The sequence below is a fragment of the Trachypithecus francoisi genome, unplaced genomic scaffold (assembly GCF_009764315.1).
Source record: "Trachypithecus francoisi isolate TF-2019V2 unplaced genomic scaffold, Tfra_2.0 Lachesis_group14, whole genome shotgun sequence".
Taxonomy (NCBI): Eukaryota; Metazoa; Chordata; class Mammalia; order Primates; family Cercopithecidae; genus Trachypithecus; species Trachypithecus francoisi.
In genome coordinates, this window is record NW_022681459.1 from 62,596,820 (window position 1) to 62,618,040 (window position 21,221).

The 21,221-nt window shown below is 55.8% G+C and overlaps 1 protein-coding gene across 4 annotated transcripts in view; it reads right to left on the reverse strand.

Moving 5' to 3' along the window:
• Positions 1 to 351: 351 nt before the first annotated feature.
• Positions 352 to 21,221, reverse strand: part of MGAT3 (beta-1,4-mannosyl-glycoprotein 4-beta-N-acetylglucosaminyltransferase) — a 44,917-nt gene continuing 24,047 nt past the window's right edge. For 3 of the 4 annotated variants that reach the window (XM_033233898.1, XM_033233899.1, XM_033233901.1), the window contains exon 2: positions 352 to 5,181. In XM_033233898.1, the coding sequence (XP_033089789.1) occupies positions 3,579 to 5,181 (1,603 nt within the window). In that variant the 3' untranslated portion in view covers positions 352 to 3,578. Of the gene's footprint in view, positions 5,182 to 20,479; positions 20,684 to 21,221 lie in introns of those variants that run through there. The other variant, XM_033233900.1, reaches the window with a different exon arrangement.

The following is a 21,221-nucleotide window of genomic DNA, read 5'->3' on the forward strand; positions in this document are numbered from 1 at the left end:
TCTGCAGAGGCACCAAAGCCTTCATCCAGATCCCCAAAAGGGTCCCTGCCCACTGCAGGACGGTGGGCGCCCCCAGTCCTACGAGCCTGGCTCACTTCTGCTTCCTTTTGCCAGACCTCGGCCCAGCATCTTCCACTTCCCAGCTGCTTCCACCTGCGGCTGGGGGACACTTTGTCCCTAAGTGAAGGTGCTCCCTGCAGCCCCCTCACCCCACTGGCCATCCAGTCCTCAGGAAGGTCTTGCACCCCATGGATCCAGAAGCAAGGGTGTCTTTAGCAAGACCAGAGACACCTACTCCCACCCCTCCCTGCCCCAGAGCACCCACAAACCAGCCACATATGCACACAAGTGAGACTTTGTAGCTGTTTTTATTATTAATATTATCTTCTCCTTTAAGCATCCCTTTAAGGGTGAAATGAAATCCAACCATTTACAGAGAAAATGATTTCAGAATGTACATATTGATTTTCCCTTACAAAAAAAAATAATACTATTATTGATGTCCTTAAATTATACATTCCCCAGGGTCCTGCCTTCTGCTTGGGCAAGTCCTGTCTCCCCACCCAGACTCTCCCTCTTGCCCCCAGAGCTCTCCCATGCTGCCCCTGGGAACCGACGTGACCCATGGGTGGACAGGGCCGGCCATGCTTCCTGGATGCTTGGCATGGACAGGCCTCCTTGGGTCTAGGTGTCTCGGGGACAGTTATTCCCGGGAGAAGCGTGGACGTGGGACATGGCAGCAGTGTGCCGGTGGTCACATTCAGCTTGGTTTCCCTTTGTATTCAGGGAGTGGCCCTGGGTTCCTCTACCTCCACCAGATTCCCAGTGTATGCTGTGATGATATGTGAAACTCTTCAACCCCGCGCCCTGACCTCCACCCCTCTAACAGCTGTCCTCTCCACCAGTGGCCAGGCCTTCACTCCTGCTGCTGTGAACAAGCCCTGCCCCACCAGGTCTGCGAGGAAGGCAGGACCTGGCAGCTCTGAGCTGTTCCTGTCTTCCTTCCCTTAGCCCTGAGCTGGTGCCCTGGAGGGGCATCCCCACAGCAACTGAGGGTGCCAGGGGCGTGGGGTGAGGAAGCTACCAAGGAAGGAGGCCCCAGGCCAGGGCCTGGGCATGATCAGGAGCCCTGAGACTCCCTGTCCGTGGGATGCAGCCTGGCCTGGATTGACCCAGAGCCACAGGGACCCTGACTTCTTGAGCCACCTCTCGGCCCCAAGAGGAAACGGAAAGGAAGGCTGCTGTGACTTCAAAGGAGGAGTTCCATGGGGGCAGTCCCCTAGATGGGAGCAAAGTGGCTCAGAGCCCCTCAGCCCACTTCACTCTTGCCCACCAGTGGCTGCTCTGAGGCCAGCTCCCCACACCATGCCCTCACTGGGCACTTAACCCAGACAGAGCTGTGGCAAGGAGATGCCCTCCTCTTCTGGTCCATCAGGAAACCCCCAACAATAAGACAACCGGAGATAGCCCCACTGGAGGTGGGGGAGGGGACGGGTGGGATTATGTGGCTGGGGCTGAGAGGGGCTGGGGAGGTAGTGGGCTCTCAGCTGCACAGCCCTCAGGTCAGGAGGATTCTCATTCCTCAGACTGAAAGACAGACAGACGGACAGACCCTGCATCCCCTTTAGCTTTGCTTTCCAGGCTCCCCAAGGGCTTTCCGCCTCAGTCATTTTGGGGAGCTGCAGGAGGTGTGGCCACAGGCCTGACGAAGGACACCTGGGCCTGGCCTCCCCCATCCACACACAAGCATGTATTTACAGGGACACAGCAATACAGACAGGTACAAATACACACGAAGCATGCACCCATGCCCATAAATATACACACACACACGCACAAACATGAGCCACTCCACAGGCCAACTCTGCAAACCAGCATCATTGGGTAGCCTTTGAGGGGCCAAGGCGAGGGGTGTTTCCCCTTCCCACAGAGCTGCAGGCTCCTCACTGCCCCCCACCCTGGGCTGCAGTGAGGGGAACAGGAACAAGCTATTCCGGAAACTCTGACAATGAGAGCTGGATCGGACGATTGAATTATTGCTGCCCCCTCCCCCTCTCCCAGAGATGCTACTGGTCCCCCACATCCATTCCCTTCTTTTCCATCAATAAGAGAACTCCCAAGGTGAGGCGAGACACATGGCGGCCCCACTGAAGACTACACTTCCCAGGTTCCCTTGCAGCTGCTTGTGGCCATGTGACTGAGTCCCAGCCAATGAGAGGCCAGCAGAGGTGAGCCTGCCAATTCTGGCTCATGCCCTTAGCAAAAAGTGGGTGTGCCCCTCTTGCCTATTTCTGCTTCCCTCAGGCTTCGATGCTCACAGGAGGGTTGGCGCTGGAGCGGCCACTGTGTACCCGGAATTGGAAGGTGCGTATGAAGAAACGCAGAGCTGCCCTACCAGCTCTGGGCCATCTCAATCCAGACTAATTAGAAACAAGCTTGTCTTGCTTAAATCACTGTATTTCAGGGTCTCTTAATCACAGCAGCTTAGACTCAACTCCAACAAAGACACCCCGACCAAGGCAAGCTATGAGGAATAGGAAGCATACAACTGGCCTTATTGTCCCTTCTTGGGCCCAAGGCAGCCTCATGGCCCCTTCCTGGCCCCCAGCCAGCCTGCCCCAAGGAGGGGCACAATAGTGACTGCAGCTGGGACTGGGTGTGAGAAGGAAGGGGTGATGGGGAGGGAGAGACGGATCCGTGCAGAGGCCTCATGTCAGTCTTCTCCTCCCCAATTCCCCCTCAAGGCCCCACTTACAACTGGACTCCTGGCCTTGCAAGGACTGAGTGCACAGTCCACAAGACAGCCATGTAAAAACGGGAGAAGGAACGTCAAGGCCGGGTTTGGAACCCAAAGGAAAGCTCCTCAGGATTCTTCAGGCCCCTGTGTTGGCTTACAACAACCCGAGGGGAGCAGAGAGACAGACTCAGGTGCCAGCCTTCCAGGGCAGCCAGGTCCTGTCCTTTGTGGCAGGGGTGGAGTTCTGTCTCCCTCCGGCCCGGCACTTCTGACAACACTGCGAAGCATCCCTCAGCACCTCCTCTTGGTAGGATGTGGCTTTTCATCTCTTCCCTCCCAGGTGTCCATGCTTCCTCCTGGACCCAAATGCATCTACTTACAGAGCCCTGGGTCCTCCTGGCAGGCTGGTCTCCCACACCTAGCCCAAGACCCAGGGATGCCACATGGTGGGCTTTTTTCCTGGTCCGGCCACACCCCAGAGGCTGCCTGGTGGGACCCTGCAGGCTGTCTTCCCCAGCCCTGCCTGCCCTCCCCCGCTACCCAGGGACCACCACACACACTCCAGTGGCACCTCCTGGCCACAGCCACAGCAGTCTTGGCAGTCAGAAGGGCCACCCAGCCATCACGGCCTGCGCCCTCTCCCAACAGGAGGGATGTTTTCTGAGCTCAAAGACCTGACCCTTGATTCACAAGGGTGAAGTAGGGAAACCCTACCCCCACTCCCACTCCCCACCCACTCCCGGTCCTCTCAAGAACCACGGAGCTGGCAGGAGGCAGGGAGATAGCGCTAGGGGCCGCCGCCACCTCCGCCCTGCCACAAACCCTATCATATCATGCAGCCCTAGCCCTCCGCCTCATCCAGTTTGCCCCGGGCAGGCAGCCTTCCCTCGGGACCCCTGTGGCGCCGCCCTCCCGCCGCCGTGCTCCTGGGCTCCTGGTAAGGGTTGTCCAGCAGGTAGCGGAACTGGTCGTAGTTCTTCAGCAGGTACTTGGGCGCATACATGTGCTCGCTGGGGTCCGCAGGCGGGTACTCTTGCTGCGTGCCGTCGAACCAGCCCCCGGTGCGGATCAGGCCGCGGATGTAGTTCAGGTCCCGCTTGTCCTCGTAGTCACCCCAGCGCGGGAAGTCGCCATTCTGGGCGGACACGAGCTTGAAGTAGATGCCCTCGGGCGTGAAGCACCAGGAGCAGTGCCAGCCGGCAAAGTGCAGGGGGCTGCCCAGCGACCACTGCACCAGGATGTGGCCGGTGCGGTTCTCGTACTGCCTGAAGTTGGGCATGGTGTAGTACTGGCGGCGGCGCAGGCGGATGCCGTCCAGCCCGTACACTGCCTGCAGCATGTCCACCGTGCAGCCCGACACCACCTCCAGGGTGCCCGGCTGCTTCCAGAAAAAGCCGTAGAGTGACTTGCGCATGTGGAAGGCGAAGGGCTCGGTCCAGCCGTCGTAGAGCTTGAGGAAGAGGACGCCGTCCCGGGCCGGGATCTCGTCCGCGTCGTCAATGATGAAGACGTCGTCGGGCCGCAGGTTGCGCAGCCGCGAGACACCGTCCTGGGTGAGGAAGGTGCGCAGGTAGTCGTCTGCGATCCAGCCGTCCTGCCGGCCGCCGGGCGGGAAGTGGTCCAGGAAGACATAGAGCACCTTGTGGCGGATGTACTCGAAGGTGCCGTTGGTCAGCATCTCCCGGAACTTGAGTGGCCGCGGCTCCCCGTAAGCTGTGAAGTTGGACTCACACACCACGAAGGCGTCCACCACGTCGCCCAGCTCGTGGAAGCGCACGTCCAGCAAGTCGAACTCGTGGTTGACGTTGATGGCATTGATGACACGGCGCGGCACCTCCCTGGGCACCAGCCGCTCCTTGGTGGGCAGGTTGGAGTACTGCACCACGGTGGGCACACCGCAGCTGGGTCCATGCCAGCCGGGCAGGCACACGCACTCCACCCACTTGCGCCGCGCGCCCCGGCCCCCAGTGCGCTCCCGGGCGCTCAGCAGGTACCGGGGTGGGCGCCGGGCCGAGGAGCCGTTGGCCCCCTCGGGCTTCTCCTCCGGCCGTCCCGGGGGCGGCCTCTCCAGCATCTTGGTGCCGGGTTTGAAGCAGACGCCGCCGGCCTTGGTGCGCACGAAATACTCGGTGGTGTCCTCGGGCAGCACGAAGTCCACCCGGTGGAGCTCCTCCGCCGCTTTGCTGGGCGGTAGCGGCTGCAGCAGGGGCGAGTGCGAGTAGAGCGGAGTGCGCAGCAGGTCGGGGTCTCCTGGCTCGGGGCTGGCCTGGGGCGTGACCGGCGCATTGTTCCAGAAGAAGCTGGACACCAGGTTAGGGCTGAGGGAGGCCAGTTCTCGGGGGAAGGTGACATAGGACAGGGTCTTGAAGAAGTGCAGGAAGGAGATGAGGCACAGGCCGGCCATACAGAACATGAGAAAGAGCTTGTAGCGTCTCATTTTCATCCTGTGGGAGAGAGAGACAGCAGACCCATCAGGGCAACCCAGGCTCCTAGGAAGGGGACCCTAGGAGGCCTCTGCTGTCACCTTGCTGGAGAATGTGGTGACCAGCACCTGCTGCCCATGCACGGAGTGACCTCCTGCCCCCAAGAGACAGCTCGCGGTACCAAGGCCTCTGAAAGCTCCAGCACTGAGGACATCCCTGTGCTCCCACAGCCCTTCCCTTAGACCCCCAGGCCACCACCGTGCCCCCTTTGCAGCCTGCTCCTCCGCCTGGCCCACCCCACCCAGGAGCAAAATGCGCCCTGGGAAAAGCTCAGCCCGCAGTGCAGATGCCGCCGGGGAAAAGGACAGCGAGAGCAGGCTGCAGATTGCCCTCCTGGGTCCTGTCCCTCCGCTCCTATCTTCGTTTTTATGGACATACTGAGAAACCTTTCCAATACTTTTTCACTGAAAAAACTCACAGCTCTCAAGGGAAAACACTGAATTCTAACATATTTAAGGAATAAAATTAGGCCAGGCATAGTGGCTCACGCCTGTAATCCTAACACCTTCTGAGGCTGAGGCAGGAGGATCGCTTGAGCCCAGGAGTTTGAGACCAGCTTGGACAACATAGTGAGACCCCATCTTTACAGAAAATTTAAAAATGAGCTAGGTGTGGTGCCATGTGCCTGTGGTTCTAGCTACTCAGGAGGCTGAGGTGGGAAGATCACTTAAGACTTTGAGGTTGAGGCTGCAGTGAGCCATGATTGCACCACTGCACCCCAGCCTGGACATCAGACTGAGCCACTGTCTCTAAAATAAAATAAAATAAAAGTTCCCCTTCATTATCGCATGCCCTTTACTAATCTCCAGGCATAAAAATTTGAGGTTGGCTGGTGCGGTAGCTAATGCCTATAATCCAGCACTTTGGGAGGCCGAGGTCGGTGGATCACAAAGTCAGGGGTTCGAGAACAGCCTGGCCAACATGGTGAAACCCCATCTCTACTAAAAATACAAAAATTAGCTGGGCGTAGTGGTGCATGTCTGCAATCCCAGCTACTCGGTAGGCTGAGGCAGGAGAATTACATGAACCCAGGAGGCGGAATTTGCAGTAAGCCAAGATCACACCATTGCACTCCAGCCTGGGCAATGAGAGCAAGACTATCTAAAAAAAAAAAAAAAAAAAATTGAGGTCTATCTCTGGCTTTATATGCAATTTTTCTATTCTGGGTTTAATATTTTTCATAAATATTACCATACAGGACACTAAGTCTAACGAAGTTGTTTTCCTCAATCAGTGATAGATTTAAAAGATTTTGGTATCAGTAGAAATAAATGTACCGGTTCCTTTTAAATCGCACATATTACATGTTTTTTTGTTTTGTTTTTTTTGAGATGGAGTCTCGCTCTGTCGCCCAGGCTGGAGTGCAGTGGCTGGATCTCGGCTCACTGCAAGCTCTGCCTCCCGGGTTTAACGCCATTCTCCTGCCTCAGCCGCCGGAGTAGCTGGGACTACAGGCGCCCGGCACCTCGCCCAGCTAGTTTTTTTGTATTTTTTAGTAGAGACGGGGTTTCACCGTGTTAGCCAGGATGGTCTCGATCTCCTGACCTCGTGATCCGCCCGTCTCGGCCTCCCAAAGTGCTGGGATTACAGGCTTGAGCCACCGCGCCCGGCCAAAATCGCACATATTACATGGTTATTGTGAATAAATCACTCTGTATTCATGACTCATGATATAACCATTTGCTATTCATTTATACAGTTTGATTTATCAATTTGTTTATGGTTGTGGAATGGAGATGCTTGTATATTCTTATTCTCCAATTTAAATAAGTTTTTTTTTTTTTTTGAGATGGAGTCTCGCTCTGTCGCCCAGGCTGGAGTGCAATGGCGCAATCTGGGCTTACTGCAAGCTCCGCCTCCTGGATTCATGCCATTCTCCTGCCTCAGCCTCCAGAGTAGCTGGGACTACAGGCACCCGCCACTACGCCCAGCTAATTTTTTGTATTTTTAGTAGAGACGGGGTTTCACTGTGTTAGCCAGGATGGTCTCGATCTCCTGACCTCGTGATCCACCCACCTCGGTCTCCCAAAGTGCTGGGATTACAGGCATGAGCCACTGCGCCCGGCTTTTTTTTTTTTTTTTTTTTTTTTAAGACAGAGTCTTGCTCTGTCGCTCAGGCTGAAATGCAGTGGTGCGATCTCTGCTCACTGCAGCCTCTGCCTCCCAGGTTCAAGGAATTCTCCTGCCTCAGCCTCTCAAGTAGCTGGGATTACAGGCACACACCAACACACCGAGTTAATTTTTGTATTTTTAGTAGAAATGGGGGTTTCACCATGTTGGCTAGGCAGGTCTCGAACTCCTGACCTCAGGTGATCCGCCCATCTCGGCCTCCCAAAGTGCTGAGATTACAGGCATGAGCCACTGTGCCTGGCCTAAATAGACTTTTAATTTTAGAATATTTGTAGATTATCAGAAAAGGTGCAAAGACAACAGCACAGAGGCTTCCCCACGCACTTCACCCTATTGCTCCCAGCTGACACCACCGCAGGACATTTGTCACAACTAGGAAACGGACATTGGAATGTCACCATTAGCCAAACCCCCCACTGGATTTGGATGCCTTGTTTTATGAATGAGCCGTGCAGCCACAGAGCACCTCCGACTGCAGCCATCCAGCTCATTTCACCCTTGAGTCTAGGCAGGTGGGCAGGCAGGCCAGGAGTTTACATTCATTTGACCAATGAAAATGCTGGGTGGGGCCAAGTGGGACCAGTGAGCTGTCCAGGGGACCCAGTGAGTCACAGAAAAGGCTGAGACAGAAACCTTGCCTTTGGCATCTGGCATTGTCCTACCTAGATATTCTTACAATGTTCTCATCTGTGGCTTCTCTTTATTTTTGATCCTTTCTCTGGGTCATGCTCTCCCCCTCACTTTTTTTTTTGAGATGGAGTCTCGCTCTGTCACCCAGGCTGGAGTGCAGTGCTGAGATCCTGGCTCACTGCAACTTCCACCTCCCCCGGTTCAAGCAATTCTCTTGCCTCAGCCTCCCAAGTAGCTGGAATTACAGGCATGCACCACCATGCCCCGCTAATTTTTATATTTTTAGTATAACCACCATGGCCAGCCTCCCTACTTTTTAACTCTGAGGACAGCAAGGTAGGGTGGAAAGATAGGCACTTGGGTTAGGCATGGTAGCTCACACCTTAATCCCAGCACTTTCAAAAGCTGAGGCAGGTGGATCACCTGAGGTCAGGAGTTGGAGACCAGCCTGGCCAATATGGTGAAACCACATCTCTACTAAAAATACAAAAATTAGCTGGGCATGGTCGTGGGCACCTGTAATCCCAGCTACTCAGGAGGCTGAGGCAGGAGAATCGCTTGAACCCAGGAGGTGGAAGTCGCAGTAAGCCGAGATCGCACCACTGCACTCCAGCCTGGGCGACACAGCGAGACTATGTCTCAAAAAAAAAAAAAAAAAAAAAAAAATCAAGGCTCCTCATCATTCTGAACCTTAGTTTCTCCATCTGTGAAATGGGCACAGAGTTCCTGGCATGCAGCATGTGCTCCATAAGCTCTTGTTCTTTTCAATGCTCAAGACTGGATGCCCCCAATTTAATTTTCTCTAAGCCACATGGTCATAAGGCACAGAATTACAACACGATTGATCTAGAAATTTTAAGGACCATCTCCTCCAACTCTTTTATTTTATAGAGGAAGAAACTAGGACTTAGGGGCCTTCAGGGACCTGCCCAAAGTCACAACAGAGCTGGAGTGTGAACCAGGCAGCTGGGCTCCTGCACCAGGTGCTCCTCATGGCCTCAGCTTGGCGAGGAGTCCTGAGCAGGCTGGTAAGAAGCAGTCAAGCTGTTGATCCTGACAGGGCAGTGCTTGCCCCATTCGAGCTCAGATATCCCTCCTCCAGTAAACACCTGCCCCCTGGAGCTGCCCACACGGAGTGGGCACAGCTGACTGCAGGCAGGGAGAACAATCTGGGATGGGGCCTGACCTCTGCTAAATGGTAGATGTCCCAGGGCAGAGCTGGGGCTGTTCTCCACTGGCGTTTGGAAGGAGGGGCCACCCCTTGGTAACATTTTGAAGTGGGTCTTCTGCACTTCATTCTCCATTTTGGATTCCAGCCCTTGTCTGGCAAAGTGAGACCAGTTGGGCTGGACCAGCAGGGTAAGCAAAAGGGGCTAGGAGTTCCTGCTGCAGCCAGGACCAGGCACAAGGCAATACTGCAGCAAGGGTTAGCATGGCGGAAGCTTCCAGAGCAAACTACTCATGGGGTTTCAGAACTTGGAAAGGCAGCCTGGATCCTTCTGGTGGGCTATTTTTCTTTTCTTTTCTTTTCTTTTTTTTTTTTTTTGAGACGGAGTTTTGCTCTTGTTGCCCAGGCTGGAGCACAATGGTGCGATCTCGGCTCATTGCAACCTCTGCCTCAAGCAATTCTCCTGCCTTAGCCTCCTGAGTAGCTGGGATTACAGACACGTGCCACTACACTGGCTAATTTTGTATTTTTAGTAGAGGTGGGGTTTCACCATGTTGGTCAGGCTGGTTTCGAACTCCTGACCTCAGGTGATCCGCCCGCCTTGATCTCCCAGAGTGCTGGGATTACAGGTGTGAGCCACTGTGCCTGGCCTTAGTGGGCCATTTTTCTCTACTTGGGACCTGCCTCTGTGGGGGACACTCCAAGTTACACAACTGGTGTAAGGTATGTGGAGGGCATGGCCTGGGGCTGCCATTCAGACTCTAAATCCCCTGGCAGCACGAACAAAGGCTTTAGCAAAGCAAGGTAAGAGGAACTCAGAGAGGCAAGGAAACAGCTTGCTTGGCGTAAAGGGCTTCCGTGGACCTGCTAAGGTCAGATTGACCCAGCTGCCCCTTGGCTGGCTTTCAGGATCTAGTTACTCGCAGCCAGCTGTGCCCTTCTGAGCACCGACTCACCAGTGCTTAGGAGCTCCCCTCTGTCACTGAAGCCTTCAGGGCAAGGCCCCTTAATAAGGCCTCAGTCTGGCTTGCTGCTGAGAATCAAGGATCTGAGCATGTTTCCCTCATCACTCAGGCTGCTAGGAGGCTCAGAAGCACACAGCCTCAGAAGCACACAGTGGTTAGCCCAGAGCATGTCAACAGCGCCTCACAGACAGCATTTTCTTGGACTCCTTCACTTGCAGCTGCCCGCACAGTTTCAATCCTTTTCAGCTCAATTCCTTTTTGTCTTTTCATTTTTTTATTGAGACAGCATATAAATAAAATGGAATAAATAAGCACTGGCACTCAGGGTCTCATTTAAATCTCTCAGCCACTCTGGTACTTCATTTAAACTGCCCTGTCTTAACAGATGGAGAAAACGAGACTCAGAAAGACGGCAAGACTTTCCCAAAAGGACAATTAAGGAGGTGGCTGAGTCAGGACTTGAACCTAAGCTCTGGTTCTCAAGCCAGCGCGTCTCTCTCTCATGACAGCTGAGACCACCAGATCCCTCTGTAGTGCAGGTGGCCCAGCTGTGGGCTAAAGCCATGGAACCAAACTGGGCCCTAGTTGGTGGCATCTCAGCTTCCACTACAAAGCTTCATCAAGACTGGGCACAGTGGCTCATGCCCCTGTAATCCCTACACTTTGGGAGGCCAAGGTGGGCAGGTTACTTGAGTCCAGGAGTTTAAGACCAGCCTGGGCAACATGGCTAAACCCTGTCTGTACAAAACAAAACAAAACAAAAATTAGCAGGGCATGGTGGCATATGCCTATAGTTCTAGCTACTTGGGAAGCTGAGGTGGGAAGACTGCTTGAGCCCTGCAGGTCAAGGCTGCAGTGAGCTGAGATCGCAATACTGCACTCCAGCCTGGGCAGGGTAGTGAGACTCTTATCTCAAAAGCAAAAACAACAAAGCATTGACACACCGTCAGGTGTAACAATAAAACTATCACTGAGGCTGACATGCCAGACACTCTCCTAAGCATGTTACGCGTGACTGCACTGAATCCTCCCAACACGAAACAGGTCCCCTTCTATAAGGAAACCGAGGCCGTGGAGATGATGTTGCTTGCACAGCGTTGCACAATAGAAGGATCATATTGGATCCTGTAGGGTCAATCATGGGGTTGTGTCCAGGGCTAAAGCTGTCCTGAACCCCTTCCAGCTGCCAAGTTCAATCCAAGTAGAGTGACAGGGCCCCTGAGGAGTCCACCTATGACCAGTGAAGACAACCCAGTGGATGGTGCCGCCCCTGGGGCATCTGATCCATACAACATGCCACAGGGTGCTCACCCAACCCACGTCACTCTTTCACTCAGCAACAATTTTGCCAGAGCCCCGTGTGCCAGGCATGTCGGTGAGCACTGGGAACATGGGGAGACAGGACGGACCAAAATCCCTGCCCTCAGGGAGCCTGCTCAGCACCCAGCAGGGTAGGGAGGCTGCATAAACTACAAACACACAAGTCAGGTTGGAAAACTGCGTGTCCAAAGAGGCTGTGCTCTGGAGAAAGACAAAAGCGCGTAACGGGCAGGAGCGAGTGCGTCCCATGTCCAGCAATGAATGGGGCGGGCGGAGCAGGCTCACCGAGGAGGTGACAGGAGCAGAGACTTCATGCGGGAGAGGGTGCCAGGGAAGAATGTTCCAGGCGGAAGGCACACCCGGTGCCCTGGCAGGAGTGTGTGTGCCACGAGTGAAGAACAGCAAGGCGGGTGGGACGGAGCAAGCAAGGGGACATGGGGGGAAGGGAGCGAACCCAGATCACACAGGGCCTGGAGCCACGGTTAGAAATGTGGCTTTCACTGGAGGATTCAGAGAAGGGAGGCCTGGCCTGACCTTGGTGTGAATGGCTCACTTTGGCTGCTCTGCTGAGAATGGACGGGCACTTCAAGGGCAGGGCAGGGGAAGCCAGGAGGCCACATGGAACTGCCCAGGCGAGTCAGTGTGGCTTCCACCAGGGTGTAGGGTGTAGAGTGTGCTCAGAGGCTGCTGGATCTGCTGAAGAGCTAGATGTGAGCAAGGCAGCACACTGGGTGGCCCCAGGCACTGGAAGAACGGACCAGCCCTTGACTGGGGTGGAGGAGGCCGGCCCTATCCGGCAGACCTGGGGCTTGCAGCCAGCATCTGTCTCTGCAGGGCCTTGCCCTAACCACTACTTCTCCTGCAGACACCAACAGTGAGGTCGGGCGTGAAGGACATGGCCAAGGTCCAATAGTGGCTAGCAGCAGGTCCTGGGCTAACCTTCATCTCTAGATCTAAATCTCAGGTCCTTCCTGCAGCATGCTGTCTAGAAGCTTCACCTGAGAGACGGGCGGGGTGGGAGATAGATGCTTTATGTCTGTGGTCCCCCTGTGGCCTCAAAGCAGTGCGGGGGACATCGTCTGGCCCACTGTTCCATTCCCACCCACTTCCCTGGATGTACATGGCTTGAGGTCCTCCAGCAGCTCAGGAAGCCAGGAGGCTCACTGTGGTCAGGACCTGCCTGGAGAATAAGATTAGCCGAGTGAGGGCTTGGGGCCTCCCCTGGGCTGGGTCATTGCCCTGTGACCCAGGCAGGCAGCCCTCTGAGGACAAAACCCCTCTCCAGCTCCTTCCCACTGCCAAGGCTAATCTCTGATAGCACAGATGCCATACTCTGGCCCTTACTCAGTTTGTTAAAATTCACCTAGTATTTCTTAGATGTCTGCTCTGTGCCAAAATCAGCCTCCCTGGAACCAAAGCACCTGCCTCTGCCCAAGCCAGAGCCCATCTCGAACTCTCCCAACCTTCCCCCGGCTCCTCAGCATTGTCGACGTTCCTATAGTCACTATGAACAGAGCAGATCACCTGACCTCTCTCAGCCTCAACTCCTCCATCTATAAAATGGGTATCATTATCTCTGCCCTGCTTATTTCAAGTGAGAATCAGAGAGACCTGTCCACAGCCCCAGCCCGTCAACACTAGGCTCATTTTTCCCTATGTCTGTCTTCCCAGCTGGCATACAAGCTCCCTGCAGCAGGGAATGTACACAGCAGGTGCTCAATGAGACCACCCCGCACTGCCCTGGGCCTCCACAATGCCCTCACTGTCACTTCTATGTGCTTGGACTCCCCAGTTCAAATCCCAGCTCTGCCACTCCTATCTGTGTGGCCTTGTGCAGGTTAACCACTTTTCTGTACCTCTGTTTTCTCATCGATGAGATGCTTAGCACATAGTAAACACTCAATGATAAGTGGTAACTCTTCTCCCTATTATTATTCCCCAGCCTGGCAGAGAAGAGAAAGAGTGAGCCTTTGGGTGGGGGCACACCAGAAGTAGAGGCTTGGAGGTGAGTCCCTGGCAGGGCCTCAGCCTTGGCGGGTGGTGTCCTATCTCAGGGCACCAGGGAGCAAAACCTAAACCTGCTGTGAGGAGGGGCCACGGGCTGGGAAGCCATGCCTCCTGAGACTCCAAGGGGGGCTTGAGGCTCCACCCCCATCCCGCTGCCAGACACCCTGTGAGTTGCACCCAACTCCAGGGGCCTGAGCCTTTTAAATTTTTTTTTTAGACAGGGTCTTGTCTTATTCTGTCACCCAGGCAGGCTGCAGTACAGTGGCATGGTCAAGGCTCACTGCAGCCTCAAACTCCTGGGTTCAAGCAATCCTCCCACCTCAGCCTCCTAAATAGCTGGGACCACAGGTGTGCGCCACCACTCGGCTGATTTTTTAAACGTTTTTTTGTAGAGATGAGGTCTCCCTATATTGCCAGGCTGGTCTCGACCTCATGGGCTCAAGTGATGCTCCTACCTCGGCCCCCCAGTGTTGGGACTGCAGGTGTGGGCCACTGCCTCTGGCCAGGCCTGAGTCTGTTGGGATAGCTGGTAGAGCATGGGCCAGGTGCTTCCTGGCAGCCAGGTGATCCTGGAAGAGGGAGGCCGAGGCTGATCTAGGATGGCAGTAGGAACACCTCAGGTAGTGGCCATAGCCCGGAGGGTCTGAGCTGGACAGATTTCCTTCCTCCCCTCCCTCTTCCCACTTCTTGTGCCATTTTTCTCTGGCTCTGCTTGGAAGCCTGACGGGCTGTGAGGGAGGGAAGCTGAAGAGCCCAAACTCCATGACCCAGCCATGACTTCATAGGACTCAGGTGGAGCCCAGCCAGGGGCTTCTGGCCAGGGAGAAGGGAGGTGCTCCCCGGAGGCCCCTGGCTGTGACGGTGGGAGCTGGTCAGGCAGGTAGCAGCCTCCCAGGCGCAGACTCACACTGACAGCTGTCACTTGGTGATGGGCGGCTCCTGTGGAGCTCTCCGTGGTCCTGAGCTTGCCTGCGCTGGCCAGGGTCCTAGCTCAGCCCCCAGGGTGCCCTTGGCTGGCCTCACCCTGCCCCTGCCACCCTCCTCCGTGGTTCAGACGGCTTATGTCTTAACAGCCACTTCCCCTGTCCACGACCCTCTGGCCCCTTCTCTGCCTTCCCCTCAACACCTGATCTCTGGTGTCTTCAGCTGGGGGACAGTCACTGGGCACTCAACTCCTCCAACTGGGAGAAGGGGCCAGCTGTCACGTGTCCAGCAGTGGGCAGGCCCAACACCCAGTGGGCACTCAGGGCATCCCTGGAATGTCCATGAGGGGCATTTTGGAGGCTGCCAGGCACAACCTCCAGTCTCCAATTCTGGGCAGGAAGTGGCCCATCCATGGCCCCCAGCCCTGGTACACCTCGGGGTGGACCCACACTACCTCTCCAGGAGTTAGTTCATCTGCATGCAAGGGCTTCGTGCTGAAGCCCGCCTCCCTGTGCCCGGCTTCCACCTGGCCTGGTCCTGCCCCATGCGACCTGAGGGCTCTGCCACCTCCAAAAGGAAGGTAGGAGGCACATCTTTGCGGCAATCCCTGCCATATACAGCAGCTCCTGGGGCACAGGTTAGGCCAGTGATCGCAGTGGCCAGATCCAAACACTGCTTGTGACCTTGGCAAGTCACTCTGCCTCCCCCTGCCTCAGTTTCCCCCTCCATGATATGCAGGTATAACCATTCTATCTCACAGGGTTGTTGTGAGAGTTGAGTGAGTTAATCCCCGCAAAAACCTAGGGACCACACCCAAGCACACAACAGATGCTCAGGACACGCCGGCTCCTCTGTTACTGTAAGTCTGGAGGATTTGGTTTGAATCCCAGTGCCATGACTTACTTGCTGTGTGCCCTTTGGCAAGTTACTTAGCCTCTCTGGTCCTCAGTCTTCTCCAATGTAAAAGGAAGATGTCACCCTCTCTTTTGCAGTCCTGTGGGAGACCTGGCTGAGCCATGGTGTCAAAAGCATTCTGCATGGAGCCTGGCCATTGGCAGAGGTTCTATAAATGCATTTTTTTTTTCTTTCCTTCCATTTGGGTTTCCTGCTGGATGACCAAATGCAGATGACCCCCTGAACGTCCCAGGCTTTGCTCCTGACTGGCTTTATTACCTTTAAGAAAGGTAACAAAGACACCTTTGTTAAGGTACAAAGGGAGGTGGGCCAATTGGGGGGCTGCTTAATCCTGACTGGCACCCTCAGCCTGCGGGGCCTTTCTCAGTAACTCACCAGGCATTCAGGACCTAAGGCCAGAATCTGGGGAATGTGGCCCAGCCAAGGCCTGCAGACTCCTCTCCTGGGTCCAGAGGGCCTGTGAGTAAGAATTTGGTCCAAGCCTTCACCCCAGGCCAGTGCCTCTGCATGTCCACTCCCATGGGCCACCCATTCCAATCCCTTTGGGCTGCTAGAAATTTCTCCTTCTGTTGCCCTTCATCAGTTTCCCTGGAGCTTCTGCTACTGGTTCCTTCCCCGGGGTAAGGCAGAGGGAGTCGGCATCTCAGGGGTCAGAAGACAGTGAGTACCTCCCCTGGACTCTGAGACTAAATGCAGCTTGAGGTTTCAGGATCCCACATGGGGAGACAGGTAGAGGCGGTGGCTGCAGAACACGGCCAATCCTGGAGTCCTGGCAAGACTGGAGAGACAACTGCTGCTCTGCTGTCCTCTCCGCTCATCATCTGACTCACTCCTTGGACTGACACCCACCCACAGGGAAGCCTACACCAAGTGGTCACTCTGTAGTCGACATATCATTCCAGCTACTGGTGGACACTGGGGATGCAGCTATGTGTGTCTCCATTTTGCAGATGAGGACATGGAGGCCTCGAGGTTAGGTGACTTGCTCAGCCACACACAGCTGATGGGAATGAAACAGATGGAAACTTGAGACTCCTCAAGCTGACAGGAGGACTACAGATCTGGGGGTTCTGCTCCAGGCTCAACATAAGTGGCCTGGACGAGGGAGGGCCTGGTGGACCATGACACCTAGCCCCGGGGAATTCTGCTTCCCTAGCAGGCTCAGAAGGAAGAAGTCTGCTTCAGGGGCCAGGCCTGGTCAAAAACTCCATCTTCCCTGGATGGCCAGAGTCAAATCCTTGCAAATCCCATTCACCATGGGGCAGGTCAGACAGCTTCTGCTGTGCCCACCCATGGATGAAGAAACTAGGCCAAGAGAGGAGAGACAGAGCTACAAAGGGAGCAGTTCTTAGATTAGGCAGGCAGGGTTCAGGGAAGACAGGGTGCCCAGGCCACCAGAATACCCACAAAAGTCTGGGCCTCACGGAGTCAGCCCCACTCTCTGCTGGCTCAGCCCCAGGGTGGAGGCCTTGCCAAAGGCTCAGCCCAAGACTCATCCCAGGAGCCCTTTCCATGGCAACTCCACCCCTCCCCCACCTCCAGTCCCTGTGCACCACTCTTTCCCCTCCAAACCCATCCCCATCCGCTGATCCCAGCTCCCTACAGGCTGCCTGAGGACTTTCCCACAGAGTAGCCGGCAAGTGCCTGGGAAAGCTGGTTCCCAAAGCTGGGCTCTATCCCTGCTAGGACTCCACCCCTCCTGCACTGGTCACTGGTCCACTCAGGACAACAGCTCCTCGTCCCCAGAGGCTCATTCCATAATGTTTTTGTTTTTGTTTTTTAGAGACCAGACGTATGTTACTCAGGCTGGATGTGAACTCCTGGACTCAAGCAATCCTCCCATCTCAGCCACGCAAGTAGCTGGGACTAGTCTCGTACCACCATACCCGGCTTAATTTAATTTAATTTGAATTTGAATAGCTGCATGCTCTAGTGGCTCCTACATTAGACTGTGCCGTTTAGACTGAACTGGGAGGCAGGGAGCCAATCGGGTTCACCGCGCCAGCACCACTGGAGCGATGGGGCTGCACTGAGGGAGGATCCTCATGGGGACAGCCACGGAGCTGCAGCAAGGGAGCATCCCAGGGCGCCCGACCTGAGACGGCCCGTGATGAAGGGGAGGGCTGGGGGCAGGGCAGTGGTGAGCCGATGCTGAGGTCCCGGCTGAGAGGGGCTCACAGAGCATTGGGTAACTACAGGAGGGAGAAATGCAGCTCTGGGGGGCTGCCTGACACCAGAGTGCAGGGGCATTAGGCAGGTGACTGGCAGAAGGAGACCTCAGGAGGGGAGGTGGGCTAAAGGCGGGCCTCAGGGCCCGATATACAGATGTACAGACACATCCCATGAACTGGTCCCGTGGGCACTGAGGACAGCTGCTTCCCAGCCAGGTCCCCGGAACTCCCCTCCAGGTTTCCTGGGACCTGAGAGAGAGGTGGAGTGAAGGGGGAGAAAAAACAAAGCCGCCGGGCGCGGTGGCTCAAGCCTGTAATCCCAGCACTTTGGGAGGCCGAGACGGGCGGATCACGAGGTCAGGAGATCGAGACCATCCTGGCTAACACGGTGAAACCCCGTCTCTACTAAAAAAATACAAAAAATTAGCCGGGCGAGATGGCGGGCGCCTGTAGTCCCAGCTACTCGGGAGGCTGAGGCGAGAGAATGGCGTAAACCCGGGAGGCGGAGCTTGCAGTGAGCTGAGATCCGGCCACTGCACTCCAGCCTGGGCGACAGAGCCAGACTCCGTCTCAAAAAAAAAAAAAAAAACAAAGCCCAGGGACCCGCTCCAAAAAACAATCAAGAAGATGCTCCCAGCTTTTCAATTTCAGACACTGAGTTCCTTGCAAGATTTTGTTTGAAGGAAAACTTCTATAGTTTAAAAAAAAAAAAAAAGCTTGGCAAGCCCTGCTGTGAATTCATCCCTCACTCCACCGGCAAGGAGCCGGAGGCCCTAAGGAGGGGGTGATTGGTGGGGGCTGCACCACAAGCAGAACCCAGGTCTCTGACTCCAGAGAGGCAGGGGCGCTGGGCTGGGGTTTTTCTGTCTTGGATCTTCAGCCCCGAGTCCAGGCAGAGAGGGACCTTGTAGACATCAGGGAGCAGAGGGCGGATGTCCCACCCGGGGCTAGTGGTGCATGTGCACATTTCAGAGGGCCCGAGGGCTCCGACTGCCTCTTACACACAGAGCCTGGAATGGAGAGGCGTAAACTTGGCCTGGGGGAACAGGCCAGGCCAGAAGTGGGCAGTGGCTCCTGCCCGAAGAGCCCAGAGCAAACATTCAGTGACTGTTTGGGATTAGCCAGAGGAATGAGTACTGCTGGCAGCATTTCGGGCATAGGGCTCTTTATCTCTCAGGGAGAGGACCACCCTCATGAAGAGAGCCCCCTCTGCAGGGCCACACGTGACCACGGACCTGCTGTGTGCAGAGCCAAGAGGCAGTGGGAGCCCGTGGGGGCTGGGCCAGTGTGCAGGGAAGGTGCTCGGTGCTGAGGGTTGGGGGCGATGTGAAGACTGTAGCGCTACTGGCCTTGCTTCATTCCACCTCCACAGGCACACAGGGCCTCAAACTCACAGCTGGCAAGTGACAGCAGCAAGGTCCACACCCATCTGAGGCCTCAGGGCTTCTCAGAGTTTCAGGGGCAAAGTCCAGGCTGCTGCCTTCAGCCTTGCCCCAGGCAAGGGTCCCTCTCATCCCAGCCGCCATCAGGACCCCATGGGCCTGCCATTTTCAGGTCACAGGGCTCTCCAGCTCTGGCAGATGATCCGATCCGCTGCCCAGGAAAGCTGCATCTGCCCATCCTGCCAACCTCCTGAGCTCCTCTCAACAGCCTAAAACCATGTGAGCACCCCGGTGGCACACTGCAAGGCCAGGCTGGAATTACATTTCCCAGAGCCCAGAGTTCTTTGAAAGGCCAAGGGGATCCAGGGCAGCCCTTCCCACCACTACCCAACTCCAACAGGAACGGGTCACCCTGGACAGTGCGCCATGTCAGGATCTCCTGCAGCTTAAAGGAGGCTTAAGGTCCAAAAAGTCAGGAAACCTCCAAGGTAAGGCCCAGACTCCAGGAGGCTCCGGAGGCCCTGGCTCCTGACCCCCACTGCAGACCCCTGCCCCGATCTACCCTGGAGCTGGCACTCCACATCCATCTGCCCCCTGCCCACACCATGCCGGCCCATCTCCATCCAGGCCGCCCTCCTTGTCCATCCACCCTCCTCCCCTTAACTTCCATCCCCCTACCCCCATTATTTTCCCCGATCACCCAGAACTTGGAGACAAGCAAGGGAGGGGTCCCATGCCACCTGCACCACTTCCTTGGGGACTTTGTTTGCTGCTGTCTGCCTGATTCTGACCTCCAGCTAACCTGGACTGACCACAGACCCAGGGATCCCCAAGCCCCTGTGTCCACAGCTTCCCCTTGCCAGCCTGTAATCATGTAGGGGGTGCTATGGTCTGAAAAATGTGTCCCCCAATGTTCCCGTGTATGAAATTTAATCCCCAGTGCAGCGGTGTTGACAGGTGTGGACTTTAAGAGGTGATTAGGCCATGAGGGCTCCACCCTCATGGAGGGACTTGTGCTGTTATTGTAGGAGGGGGTTAGTTATCGTTCCTGATAACAGCACGGGCTTGAAGTGGGTTAGTTATCATTTTCCTGACAACTGCATGGGGTCAGCCCTGCCCCTCTCCACGTGTGGATACTTCTGCCCTTCTGCCATGGGATGGCGCAGCATGAAGGCCCTCGCCATATGGCAGCTGCTCGACCCTGGACTTCCCCAGCCTCCAGATTCGTGAGAAAGTTCTGCTGTTTACAAACTACCCAGTCTCAGGTATTCTGTGATAGCAGCACACACAGGACTAAGAGGGGGAATGAGAGGACAGCCCACTGACTGGGCTGTGCTCGGTACCTTAGCTGTTCTCTAACCTCACATGGACATCTGCCTCCCACTGCTATTTCACAGAGGAGAAAACCAAAGTTCAGTGAGTCAAAGTGATAAGCCCTGGCACCCCCTATGAGTGACATGCATCAGACCCTCCCTTGTGGCCCACACTCCCCAAGACTAGCCCGCATCGCAGCTGCCTGACCCCTGCCTGGGGCCCTCCCAGGCATTGCCACCTCCTTCCCCTTACCGGTCGGTACCTGCCTTGAGGCACAGTGTCTAGTCCCCTCTGCGGCCACCTGCTCCCAACCCTGCCTGCCTCCCAACTCACCCTTGGCTCTATGGCAGCATTTTCCTCCCTAGAAGCTGAGCCCAGGTGTCAGTTAGACGACTGCAGGAGGAACTGACCTTGTCTCGCCAGATGCCTGCCCCACCCTCCATCTGGGCTGGTTTTGTGGCTCCACCTCTTTCCAGCCTAGGTCACCTCACCTCTCCAGCCTCAGTCTCCTCCTTTGTAAAACAGGTAACCAGGCAGCAGTGAGAGGCAGCCCCACCCTCCCAGAGCCACTCCTAGGTGCCAAGTGCTCGAGGAGGTAGGGGCATTGTGGTTTTACAGGTGTAGAGCCTGTTAGGACCAAGTGTTCAGTAAAATGTAGGTCCATCTCTTGTGAGCCTCGCCTTGCTCCCTCTCTGGGTGGGAGGGTCCCTGAGAACTGTGCCCCGACTCCCAGAGGGGCTGCTGGATATTCTCAGTGGGACAAGGATAGGGAACCGAGGAACACCCTATGCCTGGAAGAGCTCAGAAATAAACTCTCGGCATGCAGGACCCCGAGTCTCTGACAAAGTACCACGCAGGGACAGGGCAGGGGCCAGGGAGCCTGAACCCATGCTGCCTCCCCTGCAAGGGGGCCCAGGAGTCCACAGCCTTTTGGAGGGAGTTGGGTCTCTCTGGGAGTGGGGGCAGAGGCTCGATTCTGCCCAGAGGAGACGGCCAGATAGCTCTTGTACTGCTGGCTCCAAGCCCAAGGGTCCGCCCTTAGCAAGGCATTCATTCCTCAGTGTGGAGAGCACCC